The 15,525-nt window shown below is 44.3% G+C and overlaps 1 protein-coding gene across 4 annotated transcripts in view; it reads left to right on the forward strand.

Annotated features, from left to right (window-relative positions):
- LOC147701906 (uncharacterized) overlaps positions 1-15,525 on the forward strand; it is a 213,347-nt gene that overhangs the window by 26,369 nt on the left and 171,453 nt on the right. For all 4 annotated transcript variants that reach the window (XM_086930539.1, XM_086930540.1, XM_086930538.1 and 1 more), the window contains exons 2-3: positions 5,885-6,011; positions 9,511-9,630. In XM_086930539.1, coding sequence (XP_086786665.1) covers positions 5,885-6,011; positions 9,511-9,630 — 247 coding nt within the window. The remainder of the gene's footprint in view (positions 1-5,884; positions 6,012-9,510; positions 9,631-15,525) is intronic.

Consider the following 15,525-nt stretch of genomic DNA (forward strand, 5'->3'; position numbering starts at 1 on the left):
TTGGTGTCACTACCGGAGGAACATGGGGAATGAAAAGATGTCATTGTAGTTGGGGGTACATAGATGGCGGTGCAGTCTGAGAGTGATGTATCAGAGTTGTTTCTCCCAAACGTAAATGCAGAATCTTGATATTTTTTCGATTTAATGTAACTCTAAATTTATACAAGAACTGATTATGTTTCTGTACCTGAACAGCGATAGTATATTCCTTGCCAGCCAAGGTAAATGCCGGAAGGATTGCTTTGTATTGCTGAGTGTCGATGATATGCCTACATTTTTGGTTATTGGTGCTTTTATTACATAGGGATCGTGGTACACTTATAAAGTAAAAGTTGATCATTGTTCTATTACCTTCAAATAATGTGACACTGGTTGCTTACGTTGACATCTAAGAAGCTGTTACAAAATCAATAAATTAACAGCTTGGCCAGCAGGTGCTTCAGCTGATTCTGCTCCTTTCGAAGCAGGATCTCTGGATACAAATGTACCATGGGTGGAGGTTGCTTTTCGTGAATATCTTAGGGTGTGGGTGCAGCTAATTGTGAAATGGTGAATTCATGGATATTTCACATATGTTTTGTTGATCTTGTTCAGTATTGAGTTTGTTTTCTAAAGTATGAGCATTTCTTATGACGTGCAGCTTGAGATCTTTCCTAAGTGACCATGGTCCCAATATTTTTTTTAAAGTATAGTTCCAAACCCTGCGAACAAAATTGACAGGTGTGCTGAAGAGTCACAGTTAATACCCCCAATAAAAATATGATTTCGTTGTGGCATCTACACCTGAGATGATGCGTTTTGGATCCTGGCTCTGAGTTTAATTGTGTTAGTCATGATTGTTAGTGCACTTATTGGATTGATCAGAAATTAACAATGGACTATTAATCTTTTTGATCCAGCCATACTGATGCGTGAGGTAGGACGCCGTTTGGTGGTAGGTACTATCATCCAAAACATCCCATTTAAGTTTTGGCCCCGTTTTATTATATTGTAGACATCCATCAAGAATTTGTATTAGTTGTGTCCTGATGTGCTGCTTAAAAGTATAACGTTTGCAGAGCATCAGACTCTCAAGGGCCATCAGAGTTTGATACCAGTGGATATGTACAATGAAATGGACTTAATTACTGTCAATCTAATGTAAACCAATTTAACGGTGTTTGGGAGCAAACGTACTAAAATGAGGACTGTAGCAACAGCATAAACTGTTCAAAGGAATATCAATAGTTAGACTTCTGGCTGTCCTTGATGTTGAAATGCTGTTACCTGTTAGTTTCTTAAGGTAAGAGCCAGGTAAGGTTTGCTCTGGTCCTTTAACTTATGCTATACAGCTTATAAAGTGCATAGCAGCCGCACAATGGGGCTTCGCAGCGCAGGACCCATAGGAGTAAAGAGCTGCCACTGTCTGCACCCAAAAGGGAGGAGGGGGAGGTCTTAGTGGAGAAAATCCATGTCATGAGGAATTTCCTGAAAAGCCGGTGGTTCCGGGTTTTCCTGATGAAGAGAGGAACTGAGTTCCAGAGAAATGGGTCCTGGGCATGGTAGGAGCGGGCACCTCTCCTTACTCTCCTGACTGTGGAACCAATTGCCAGGTTCAAGTTGGCTGAGAGCATGGAATGCGAGGGCAGGTATGTTGTTTTTTTAGGTGGAGCAGGAGGGGACCCTAATGGGACTGAAGGTTCTTATGGGCGATACACAGGGTCATCAGGTGAATGCGCTCTTCCACAGGGAGCCAATGCAGCTTGAGAAGAGAACTGAAGGCGGAGCAGGATTTTGGGGTAGTAAAATAGCAGTACTTTAGGCTAGCTGGAGTCTTCTATTGACAGATTTGTTGACTTCTAGGTACAGAATGTTACAATATTCTAGTCGGGACAGAATTACTGTCTGAATAATGATTTGGCTGGTGTGTGGGTCGTAAAGGCCCAGGATGGGTTTAAGGCTTCGCAAGAGCCCCAAACAAATGCCAGCTACCAATATGGCTTGTGCCTCAAAGGCTACGGTATTATCCATCCAGACTTCTGTGTTTTTGATGGAGGACTTGGGCTTGGGGGGAGGCCAAAGGGAGGTAGGCCACCAGTGGTTGCTTCAGAAGTGGGCATGTTTGCCTAATAGAAGTATTTCTGTTTCATTTGCATTCAGGCGTAGACTTTTATTGGTCGTCCCCTCTGCCACTTCAAGCATTCCCTTTTGGAAGTTGTCCATGTCTCGTGTTGGATTTTCAGAGAGTAAAAGAATGAGATGGATAATGTCAGTATACGATACCAGAGCAAGCCTTGAATATTTAACGACCTGTGCCAAAGGTGAATATATATATTGCACAAGGTAGGGTTCAATGAAGAACCCTGGGGGATGTAGTAGTGTAAAGCATGAAGTTGGGAGCAAAGAGGAGGAGAGATAGGAAAGAGGCGAACCAGGGCAGTGTGGACCCACCTATGCCAATGCCTTGTAAGCGCTCGAGGAAAGGTTTATGAGATACTGTGTGACTTGAGTGCTGCATTCTACACGGTATCAGGGGCGAGGATCTGCCTTCACCCAGGGCACTGTGAAGTTACTTGGTAGCCGTGAGGAGTGCGGATTTCGTACTGTTTGCAGGCCTGAAACCGTTTTTGGGATTTGTGCAAGATATGATTATCCTCCAGGAACGATGCCAAGATACAATTGACGTGTCTCTCTGTTACCTTGGCAAGAAAAGGAAGAAGGGAGATGGGACGGTAGGTTTCAGGCTTTGAGGCGTCCAGAGACATTTTCTACAGAAGGAGGATGACTTTAGCATGCTTCCATGGGCCAGGCACAGAAGCAGATGACAGAGAGAGATAAACCATTTCTAAATAAGGAGGGAGGAGAAAGTCCTGTAGCTTGATGAACAGATCAGGTTTAAGTGGATCTTCGCGTGAGCCGAGTTTAAATTGGCTACAATGGGGTTGAAACAGACAAAGGAGGGGGGGGGGGGTTCAGCAGAGCCATAGGATTGCTGTCTACTGGCAGTACTGTACCATCTGACCTTGCCTGGGGAACATCTGAGGAAATGTGCGAGTTTATCCTCCATCTTGCCAGTGAAATAGTCTGCCAGTTTATCGCAGTGTATGCTGGAGGCTTCAATAGGGACTGCTGATGGAACGGATTTCGTGAGACTATTCAATACATTTAATATTTCTCTAGCAGGGTTGTTGCTATTACTGATTTTATTCGCAAAATGTTCTGCCCTAGATTTCATGATCAGTTTATGATACATTTTGATGGCTGATCTATATAGTATTTTTTATTGACTGATTTATGGTTCTCTTCAGGAGCGTTCAAAGGCCTTACAGTTCTCTTTGGCCAAGGTCAGGGTCTCGTTGACCCAAGGGGCAGCATGCACCTTCTTAATGGAGACCTGCCTGACAGGGATGAAGCCATCTAAGGCTAAGGATTGTAGAGTGTTGTTTGCTGCCTCTGAACTGGAGGCCAGCCTGACTAAAGTGCCCCAATTTTTGGAGGTCGAGCTGGTGCCAAGGGCATTTGAGGGTCAAGTCGGGGACCAATGTATATACACCTAATGTGGCAAGCTGATGGACAAGGAAATCATGAAACGGTTTGTCCCGGTCATGGGGTGAGGGCTCATGGCCTGTAAGGAGTTGAGATTTGAAAAGAACGTGTCTAAGAGGTGGAAAGCAGAGTGTGTGGTGCCAGTGACTGATTGGGTTAACTGCACAGCAGCAAGGTTGTCTATAAAGTTAGTAATATCCCTGTCATGAGTGGCATCCAGAGGAAGATTGAGATCATCAAGGATGTTAAAGTTGGCCAGTTTAAAGACCACTGGTGCAATAAAATTGGTCAGTGCCTCTCCGAAGACTTTGGAACACCCTGGGGGACGATACACTAGAAGCCCCACAAAATAACATTTTAAAGAGGGCACTTTCGCAATCTGCGATGGTGAATTAGGTCAGGCTACATAAAAGCATATCTTTGTAGAACACAGCAATGCCACATCCTCTCCCACTGGTGCATTTAAAATTCTAAAGGTAGCCGGTGGGGAATGCTAAGGCAGGTTTTGCTCCTTTGGCCTTACCCAACCAAGTTACTCTAAGAAGCACAATGTAAGGTGCATGGTGCCTGACTAGGAAATGACAGTTCATTCTGGAGAACTTGTACTCGGTGAATCGTGGTGGGGATCCGGGAGAGCGACCTAGTGGTAAGCCCATTTGAACAGACTCTAAAACTGCAGGACCTGCAACTGAAAGACCATTCCTTTGGGGCCAAACCATACTCCCCATAAAGACATGGGGGGGATTCCTGAGTGTGCGAGGTTTAGAAGGGCAAAAAACTACTAACCTGTGGGAGTTGTGAGGGACAGGATGCCTGGCCCCTGGCGCTGTCCAGGTGCAGATGGGCTTGCCATTGGCATGCCGAAGCGCCCGTTGTGTGTCCACGCTGCTTCCGTCATTAAGTGTCATGGGAGGTCTAACAGGCTCCATATGGCATGTTTCGGATTGGTTCTCCTTTGGCCCAATCAGAGCAGAGAGTTTGATAAAGGTGCAGTGTCAATTACAAAGTCAGAGTAACAGTAAGATGCTGGATTAAAACAGATGAAATAAAGTGCAGGTCGTTAAACTAAAAGCAAATTCAAGTACAGTTTTTTAGGGTTTAAACGGCAAATGACTGTAGAGCGCCAGTTTTACATCTGAAGTGTCCTTATTTTACAACGTTTGAGTCTAAATTGACTTAAATTGATTTTTTTTTGTCTAGTGAGCTTCAGAAATGATGTACCAGCGTATAGTCGCCTTAGTTTGAGTCCTTGTTCTGAGAGAAGAAACTTTTAGCCACTTTACATCTATTTATCTTCTTATTATATGAGGAAAAAGTGGTTTGGTGAGTGAGTAGGTCTCTAAGGGAGTGCATTGATTAAGGGTGGTAATGTATGCTAAGGAAGTGGAAGAGGGTTCATGAAAATGTGTGAGAGAGAGGAAATGAATAAATGACGGAGTGGTGTTTGGTGAATTAGGGTTTGAGTAGATAAGTCGGGGTGAGACCTGGTGACTGAGGGGTGAGGAAGAGAAAGTGAGTTTGTAAGTAGTTGGACAAGCAAATGTTTAAGAAGATTGAGCGCATGTAGATGCGCTGATGAGGGAGGAGCTGCTGAAGAAATCAGTGGAGACAATTGAGTAAGGATCTGAGTGAGAAAAGTAAGGAATATTGAGTGGGGAGCGAATTTGGAGAAAGTAACACTTTTTTTACACTTGTGGTATATTTATGATCAGAAATAATGACAAGTGTGATGAATGGTGTATGCCTTTGCCTAAAAATAAAAAATGATGTTTTATAAAAACATCTTTGAAAATGTACTACATGGTTGATTCATGCCTATTTTTTTTAAGGATAATGTATTAGTACACTTCGTTAAAGTGAATTTGAATTCTGGCGTACTCAGTCACAGCTTTGAAAAACACCAGGTTTGTGTATATAAACACGCAGAAAGTTTCCATGTGTTCTTCCATCCATGTATTTTCATGGATTGTTTGCACGGTGTTTCACGCTCTGAATGACTTTGCTTGACCAACAGTTCCTAGTCACCTTTATCCCTGGCTAGACACTTTTTCACCCTTGCCTCTTTGAATCCTAGCTCCAACCCTCCGTTCATAAGGCTGCTTTTGATTGCGAGCTCATTTTTAGTCACCCAGTGTTTGGATTGTAACGAACAGTTATGCCAATGTGAAACGTCGGAAGAACACTAATGATTTCAGCTGGACAAATGCCAGACCCCCGAAAGGTCGTCACTCGTCTTTGACCTGAAATTGATGGGCAATAGATTCTTACCTCTGTGCTTAACTACTTACTGCATCTAACTGGATCTCTATTGCATGTGTTGTATGAACGCTTTGACTCTGACAAAATCCTACCTCCTCAGGTGCCAGTTACATTCAAGGATGTTGCCGTCTGTTTCTCCGAGAATGAGTGGAGTCTTTTGGGGGAATGGGAGAAGCAGCTCTACAGGAACGTGATGGAGGAGATTCACGGTGCTCTGATCTCATTGGGTAAGGCACTTCATGGCTCTTTTTCTAAACTTTCCAACTTCACCATTTAGTAGTGGTCGTTTCAATTTAAAGTAGCCGTTATAGCGATTGTACGCATAGAACGGTATAAATCTGTGATGAACCAAGCCTCTGCACCAGAGATTGGTTGGTATTCCTAAAAGTATCTGCCTATTATCTAGTTCCTGGCACACTAGATGACTCTCATTGGCTTCCCCTGGAAATGTAGCAAGGGCCCTGTGAATATCGTTAATGGAAGTGCTGGCACATTATGAAAGGCTTTAGCAAACAGCTAATTTCGCTGGAAGACACATAGTAGTTGCTCTTCACAGGCACTGTGTATGAGATTATTTGCAGGAGTTCCTGTGGTCCCACTTCCGTGCCCTGAGAGTGCTGGATGGAAGTGCAGCAGTTCAGGAACCTCCCCTAGACCACCATGAGTCTTTAGGCAAATGGCTCTTTCTAGCAAGAAGGGTCTTTTTTTCGCTGAGCCAGCGTCTCGTCATGAAGATTTTTACAGTGCACACAAATATTGTGAGAAATCCCTCAAAAAACAAAGATTAGCCACAATTAACACATTGTATAAGTATGAGCTGGCTAGTATGTTTACAGTATTTCTGAAGCGCAACTCAGCCGAGGTAACAAAGCGCTGTACAGGTCAAAGACCAGTATAAAGTCAACAAGGAATAGCAGAGATACCTGCATTCTGAACCCTTAATGCATTGTGAAGTATTGTATTGTGTTATAATTGCAACCATATTTTGAGGTCCATATTTATTCATGTCTTACGGCCCCATAGAGTATTAGAGGTTGGCGAACCCTATTATTGCACTCTGAGTGAGTAATTTAAAAAACATGAGAGAATCGGTGTATATGCAGTTCTTTCCACCTTGGTATTGTTTGTCAGGTTCCCCTCTTCTGCTTAACTTACTTTGTCAAGGCAGTTCACCCACCATGGACGTGTATGTGTTCTCTAAGCTCTGCATCTTGGTTGTGAATGCTCTTCTGATCACCAGGATAAGCCATTCCCTGGTGCAGTGCCACAATATTTGTGACCAGTCTTTTCTGAATATTGAATCTTAGAAGAAAATGTGTGGAGCATTGGTGACCAAAAGTCCTTTGAGGCGGCATTTGATATTAAACATTATTTTATACTAGCCCTTTGTAAAATGATTTTGATCTGTTGCATTATACTTCTGTGAGTGTTAGTCTTTTGTCTGTGCTATTGTCTGTCCAATGTTAATGTCACTCAGTAGGGGAGGGCCGAAAGGATTGAGTTCACATCCTCCTCTGTAAATGTCAAACCCAGGTTTTCAGCCATTGTTATCATCAAAATGTCAAGATTCTAGAAAATAATCTCTTGACTTAAATATACTCTGCTTCTGTCCCACCGTATTTAGTGGCCTATTGTGCCTACACTCACGGGTATTTTTTGGTGAGATCTTTGTTAACTACTTTGTATACATCCTACAGCTGTATACTTTTTTTGGTAACCAATCACCAAAAAAAAAAGGGAGTAAAAAGTTTTGTATGGGTTCTCTCCGCCTCCTAGTGCTTAAATGCCTCTCTCCAAGCTGATTAACTACACAAGTAGTGCTTAATTTCATACGCATAGCGACTACAAATTAAGTCGGCATAGGCCTCTTAATAAACGTTTTGGTCCTGAAGAAAGCCATCGAATCATACAGTGTTTGCGACTGTGCCATGGCTTCCCAGACCCTACACTGGCACCCCTTAAGGGCATCCTACACATCTCAGCATGCTTCATTCGTTGCCTGAAGAAATACAATAACACCACCATTGTCCTGATGGAATTACATTGGGTTGCCTTGCTGGCCCGCACCATCTTCAAAACCAGCTGCATCATTTACAAAGCCTGTCCCCAAAGGAGAGAAAACTCACTGACAATTATGTTTTAGCCTCTCGAAAATATCAAGCAGAGCGTCATCCCTATTTGCTTGAAAGGACCCTCGCCTACTAGAATCACTGTGACATGCTACATCCTCCGGTCCTCTCCCAGCATACCTCGTGTATCTGGGCAGGCTCTACTCTCATAACATCGGGTATGGCTTAGTGTTTTGTTATCTTAGTGGTGGTAAAGGCCTCTGCCTCCTGCAAAAAGATTTCAAGTGTATACGTTTATCCATAGTATGGAAGGCATCCCTAATTGTTGACTGTCTGTTGAGTACAGTGATTCTTTCCTTAACCCAACATGCTTAGTGAAAATTTCTTTAGAGTAACTCTTCCCCAAATTATTGGGTAAACAAATATAACAATAACACGTTTGGCCCCGTCTATTGCCTTTTCTAGTCACTAGAACTAAAGTGCTTGTCTGTAGCAGATCAATAAGCTTTAAGTTTGCTGAGCTTTCTTCTGGACTCCATTCACTTGCCTACAATCGGAGACTCGTGATGGGGAACAAATCTCAATGAGGCACCTCAGAGTGTACAAACAGAAGAGAATCACCTGCAAGATCACTCAAAAGTATCTGGCTGTTCAGATAAGACGTTTTTTGCTGTAAATGGCCTGTTGAATATCGCAGCACAATACAATTTTTCTAAATATTTTGCAGCGAGAATGTTCTCACTTATCGCTGAGCTCTGCATGTGCATGCATATAATTATAATCCTTCAGGAGAGGGCTAAAGGCATACTCTCGACGCACCTTTTTATGCTATCTGTGATTGTCCTGTTTGAAATGAAGACACTGCAAAGTTTGCAACACTACGCTTTCTTTATATTCTGTGATACTGTTTTTCCCAAAATGGCCGCCCCACCCTTTAATGCCCCAGTCATCTTTTCCTGTAACTCACCTCACCTGTGTTATTTTATAGCCTTCACTCTGCCTTCACCGCATAGTTTGTTGTTGGCCCTGTTCATAGAGGGCTTACAGTTTAGCGGTGACAACATTAGTACATGCAAGCACTACCAATATGGTGAAAATGTAGTTTGCAAGTCGCTGACACTACTGTCCCTCACATCCATGAGGGTTCTCGAGTAAGAACTACTAAATGCTTTTTTTACCAACGAATGGTAAAACTTTTGATGAAACATTCCTAGAGAATGATACTCTGAAACTCAGTTTTTTTGGTACCATTTTCTTGTGTTACACACTTAACCCCTGTAGCTTAAAACACTACATCCAACTCCTGCCAGACTGATACATCCTTAAACACGTGGACTAATAACATGATTACGGTAGAAGATCTTTTGCAGCCAAGAGGAGTCTTTCTGACTCTAAGACCCGCCCAATGAGATGTGACTTCCTTAATCCCACTCCGAATATCAGATCGTCGCATTGCCTGGTCTGCAGTCAGAAATATATAAGATAAACAAATGTTTTTTTTATTTATGCAACGAAATACAACCGCAGTAACATTTTAATCTCTTAATAAAATAAATGTTTTCCTAGTGTGGTAAACTCGAGCTCGTTGAGCATTGGCTTCTTTCATCCGAATTGGTTTAATATGTATCCATATTTTTTGTCTCGTTGTTGCCTCTAGGTTATGCAATTGTAAATCCTGAAATAGTGTTCAGGATTAAGAACGTGGAGGGGCCATATTCTTTGCTTCAGCAACCCCAGAAGGATCAGCACTGTAAAAGCTCTGATTGTACCCCTGCAGGTATGTTGAAATTGATAATTACATGGAGAAAATATGTTTTATGTTTTATCAGGCCCCCGCCTACTACGATTGGAACAGCTTTGGCCAATTTGTCACAGAGCGAAGGTGGTCAAGATCTTTTTGCCAAGCAGTCTGAAAGCAGAAGCTCCAGTCTGTACCCTCTTCCCGTGCTCCACCTTCCTCCAGCATCAAGCCCTTACGTAATTGTGCTAGCAAATGTACATAGCCTGCCAGTTGCCTGAAATCTACGAGGGTATTTAAGAACAAAGTCATCCATTGGTTGAACATGAATGTGTATGGCCACTGAAATTTCTGTAAAGAGATTCTCTGCTTTGATGGGTGGGGGGCATTGGTTGCTCGAATAAATAGTACATTGGACATTTCATGGTTATAGACTTTAGAAATTCTATGGTTGTGAATGAAATTCTGGGATTAAGCAGGACTGGAATGGTTAAATCAAGCCTGGCTAATATTTTGCCGTTGGGTACCTTTCACAGGCATCTATAATCTGTCACTTTTAGGCCATAGCCTCTAATCCAATATCAACCAGGCCCCCTTTGCATGTGTCACTTCCTTTCCAAAACATATTTGTGGCCCTTGCAAGTTTGGAAGATAATGATTGACAGTCTGGTAGGGAGAGTGGTTGTGCCATAGATGCAAAGGATTGTGGAGCCTTTTGGGAGAATACCTTTACGATGCATGTGACTACTCTACCATTGCCTGTAAGTCCTGGCACAATGGTTGCAGAACCTCTCCTAGATTTTTCTTCAGTGTCTTGTGCAGGTTTAGAGGTGGGTGTGTCTGATGCTGATGTAGTTGAGTTTTGCCCACATATTCATTTTCTTATTTGAAATGTGGCTGGTTTAGCCTCAAAAGTCCAAATCAATGTCTGGCAGTTTTTCATCACAGACTATGGTATAGTATTTATGCAGGAAAACAGGTGAACGAGGTGGTATTTGATGGTTCTATGTGTTTTAGCCTCCTTGCTCTGCCCTCGCCCGCGGGCTGCGCTAAAGGTGGGTTGGCAGCATGGTTTACACTCCATATTGGCGGTCCTGGTGTTTAACCTTTTACATTGCAAATTTTCTAACAATAATTTCTCAAGTAAGGGTAGCTCCAAATTTCAGAGTTTATTTTCTCTGATTGACTCATTTGCTGAAAAGGAGGCACTGGCCGAAAGACCCATTAATTTGCTTCTGGCAGGTGATTTTAATGCTAAATTGGGTTTTCTGCCCTCTTTCTCACTAACAATGTTTGATCCCCTCTCTTTGGAAGTTGACCTTAACGTCATGGATGCAAGAGCTGTGTGCCTTGTATCCCCTGTTGGCTGACTGCGACTTAGCAAATGTGGCCCCAAATTAACCTTATCCCAACATTCACTTGTAGGGGCTCTGGGATGACAGATTATGTTTTTCCTTCCCAGAGTTTTTCTCCACTGATTAAGACTGCAGGAGTCCGACGAGAAGCACTTGGACCCGAGGTGTAGCATGACAGGTGAGAAGTGCCTGAAGTACCACTGTAAGTGTACAACAGCCGTCCCGATGAGAAGTGCTGAGACTGTCTTAGCGGATGTAGAGCATAACTGTTGAGAAGTGCTGGCACCCCCCTTCAAACGTATAGCAGTAGTCCCGCTGACACGTGCTGAGACTATGCAATTACATCACAATACAATACAATAGCTAAGCGGATGTATATCCATTATTCTGACGGCTGAGAAGTGCTGTCACCACCCCTTTAAATACAAAGCAGCAGTCCCACAGAGTAGTGCTGGTGCTGTCCCGTCAGGTGTGTTGCGCAGGGCCGGCTCAAGGCTCATGGTGGCCCTGTGCAGGGAGCGTAGGTGGGGGCCCCGGAAGAGGGGGTCCGGACGGGGCTGAGCTCAGGAAGGTGTTTTAATAATACGTCCAGAAAAGTCGTTAGATGATTGACCAGTACCTGCGGCTGCTCCTACCCTTCGGAATTCATCTCAGAACGATACAATTTAGGAGGAGGAGGGCATTGTGACACACGACATGAGGGACTGGGCGCACAGACAGCTGCAGTGCCAGGGCCATGACAGGGGCATCGGATTTGGAATTTGTTGGGTAAACAAAGATCTAGGTGTCCCCTGCAATAAACTATTTTAAAGTGAAGCCTGCTCGAGAGAAAACAAAGTATAATTAGAGGAGGTATAATACAGCAATATATGGTAGACACTCGAGCACAAGAACAAACGTTCCGTTCGTAGGCAAAGGCAATGGTGGCATAGTCTAGAGATCCGCTAGAGCAGGAGAACAGGCCCAGAACCTGATTCAGAACTGCAGCTCTCGTGTGAAGGTGTGACCTGACTCAGATAGCGGAGTGGAGAGGCACAGGGACTACATCTTAACCAGTGCTTTAAATGGGCCGGTACTCACCGGTACTGAGTACCGGCACTTTCCATTTTTATCGAGCTGGGTACCGGCACTTCTCCACTGCTAAGGAGAGTACCGGTACTCACGAAATCTAAGCTCACTGCTGCTGGTGCTGCTGAGCACGAGGCTGTCAGAGTGGATAGTGTGACCAACCGTACGTAAATTTCACGGACAGTCCGTAATTTCGGTCGTCTGTCCGTTGTCCGTGAAGGATTGTTTAACGGACGCCATTTATCCGTAATTTTAACTGGTCTCACAACCGACACAGCTGGCCCCCACCTCCCTTCTTAACTGCGATGCTGCTGAGGTCGGTTGTAACAGACTCCGAGGCAGTACAAAGGCTCAGATACCCATCAGCATTTGCGAGGCACAGCGGGGTGGCAACCCTCACACCTTCAGCCCTTGATGAGCTGTTAGGAGGTGCTTGAACGTGACAGAGGGAGGGGCGGCAGCTTCGGAGCAGGGGCATCTATTCAGATGCAAACAGCACTGAATGCGTCCTGTATTTTCAATTGGTGTGAGACATTCCCTTTTTGCCCACGGTTCCAAATATCCTAGAACTGGCCCTGATTACACCGAGGCAGCACGTGGTTCACTTCAGAGCTTAATTACTGTCACTAAATTGTAAACAAACCTCGATCAAACATGCAGTCTATATTGTAATAAAATAGAGAAATGGCACAATCACACTCACACTGATTAACAAAGTATCAAGGACAATCAGTTAAATCAGTTCTCTTGGAGTATCTCCTTTCAGTACTGTACATCAGAGTGGGGGGAGGGGGGCAAAACTAACATTTTGGAAACAGAGCCTGTCTTCTCGTTGTCTTATCCAGGAGGGAGTAAGGAACCCTCCCCCACCCTGGAAGAGACCAAGATGATACTAGAATACTGCATACCCACCCCTGTGTCCACCCTGGTGGATCCTGTTCCCCCTCCAGTGATGGCTCTTGTCCCCCCATGTGGTGGCTCCTGCCCCCCCACCCCTCCCCCCGCCTGTGATGGCTCCTGTCCCCTCCTGTAGTGGATCCTGTCTCTGCCCTGGGTGGCTTCTGTCCCAGTCCTGGAATGTCTCCTGCAGCGAGGGTGAAGTTCTTAATGGGCCTCTTCTCAAAAAGGCTCAGCTCAAAATTAATATGAAAAGGTGGGCGAGTGAGTAAGTGAAGGGATGGCTGGATGAATTAGTGAAAGGGGGAATGGATGAATGAAAGATTGAATAGATGGATAATGGGAGGGGATGGATGGATTGATGAGTGAGTGGAAGGATGGAAGAGAGAAAACGGAAATAGCTGGATGTATGGGTGAAAGGGTAGCTGGATGGGTAAAAGGGTGGATGGATGAGTGAAAGGATGGATGAGTGAAAAGGTGGATGATGAGTGGGTGGATGGATGAGTGAAATGATGGATGGATGGATTGATGAATTGATAAGTGCAAGGGCGAATGGATGGACGGATGAGTGAAAGGGTGGATGTAAGGATGGGTGAGTGAAAGGGAAGGTAGATGGACAAAATGATGAATAGACCAGTGAAGGAGTGAAAGGGTAAATGGATGAGAGAAAGGATGAATGAGTGATAGGGTCAATGGATGGATTCATGAGCGGATGAGTAGATGGTTGGGTGGGCTGGATGGATGGATGGATGGAAGGAAGGATGGGTGGATGGATGGATGGAAGGAAGGATTGCTAAGAGAAACAGTCGATTGAGAGAGAAAACGAGGATGATGGATGACTGAAAGGGTGGATGGGTAGAAGGATCAGTGACTGGGTGGATTGATGAGTAGGTGAAAGGATGGCTGGAAAGGTGAAAGGGTAAATCGCTGGATGGATGAGTGAATGGATGGATGGGTAGAAGAGTGAATGGCTAAGTGTACAGATGGATAGGGTGAAAGGGCGGATGAATGGATAATGGATGGATGAGTGAAAGGATGGATGAAGGGATGGATGAGTGAATTGAAAGATGGAAGGATACATGATGGATAGGTTTGCAAATGGCTGAATATGTCTAGATATGGCTGGGCTTACTTATATACAATTGTGCGACCTCTGATGTGTCTGTAAAACTTATCCAATTGTCCTGAAGTTTTGTCCTGAATTTTGACCTCCTGTCCTGAATTTGTGTCCTGAATTTTGACCCTTTGTCCTGAATTTTTACACTCACCGTCCTGAATTTGCACCAATGCCAGTTGGTCACCCTAAGAGTGGACCCTATCTGTACGGCACTGTGACCGCCAAAGCGCTTCTCTGACCCTTAGCTGAGCCACTACTGAACCATTCAGCAGCGGCTCATTTGCATTATGCAAGGGAGGTCCGGGTGTTTGGAATTTCACCGTCCTGCTGTGTGACAGCGTGGGCCCCATCCAGGCCCTGCTCTGTCAATCACAATTGCACCGTGGCTGCTCAGTAACTCAGGAATAATCCAAAGTGATCCTTTTGTGTGAGTATTTCTCTGCTTGTGTGCGTGTGTTTACTTAATTGTGTGTATGTTTGGGTTCGAGAGAGAAACCAGATCAGAGAGAAAGGGTATCTGAACACTCAGGGGATATTTGAAAAGAAATGTGTGAAATCCTTGTTTCTGTTTGTTTGTTTGTGCGTGCATTCTTAAAGATATAAGGATTTCACTTAAGGCAAGCAAGTAGTGAAGAGTATGACATTAAGAAGCTGAAATATTACAAAAAAAGAAACATTAACTTTTCGTGTTTGCCCTTCATTGTATACACTGAGTTAACACGTTTTGTTTATATTATTTGGTATGTCCGGCAACTGCTGTAGAACTCAGTTCAAAATACCCATTATTAATGATGCTGCGCTAGACTCGCGCACACAGATTTTTTAGCCTGAAAGTGCTTAGAGTACTGTAGATGGCTTAGCTGCAATCAGAGTTTAGAAACTCCTTCCGTTATGATTTAGGGCTTGTTCCCAGCAAGTCTTAATGCCACCCTTTATTAGCATAGCTTTAACAGAAAGTGCTAGTTGGGACTCTCTGCAAATGTCCTGGCGCCAACTCATCCTTCTCTGGGGGAGAGGGTTCTTTTAGAAAAACGTGTCAGGGGGCCGCCACTGCCACGATGATTATCAGATCCTTCCGATCTGATCCTCGTCGTGGCGGCCCCTGGGGTTTGGCGGCCCTGTGCAGGTGCACACTTTGCACATGCCTAGGGCCGGCCCTGTGTTGCGGCACTGGGGTTTCACTGAGTGCTGCTGCCCCGTCGAGCTGTGGATGCTGTGCCCTTAGGGCACGGTGGCACAGATAGTGTTGCACCATTAAAAGCACAGCTGCCCCGCACAGCGGCGTCGCTCTGCAGCGTTTGTTAAGATGAACTCCGGAGTCACGTTGAAGTCCAAGAGATTGCCAGTCTAACACCAGTGCATGGCGAGGGCATTAGTTATGGTTACTTTAGGGCACGAATCATAGTTGTATATAGATGTATACACTGAAGCGAAAGGTTACAGTGACGTTATAGTGATGCCTTGTAATAATATAAAACTACAATCCACTGAAATTCA

The sequence above is a fragment of the Lissotriton vulgaris genome, chromosome 7, assembly GCF_964263255.1.
Source record: "Lissotriton vulgaris chromosome 7, aLisVul1.2, whole genome shotgun sequence".
Classification (NCBI taxonomy): domain Eukaryota; kingdom Metazoa; phylum Chordata; class Amphibia; order Caudata; family Salamandridae; genus Lissotriton; species Lissotriton vulgaris.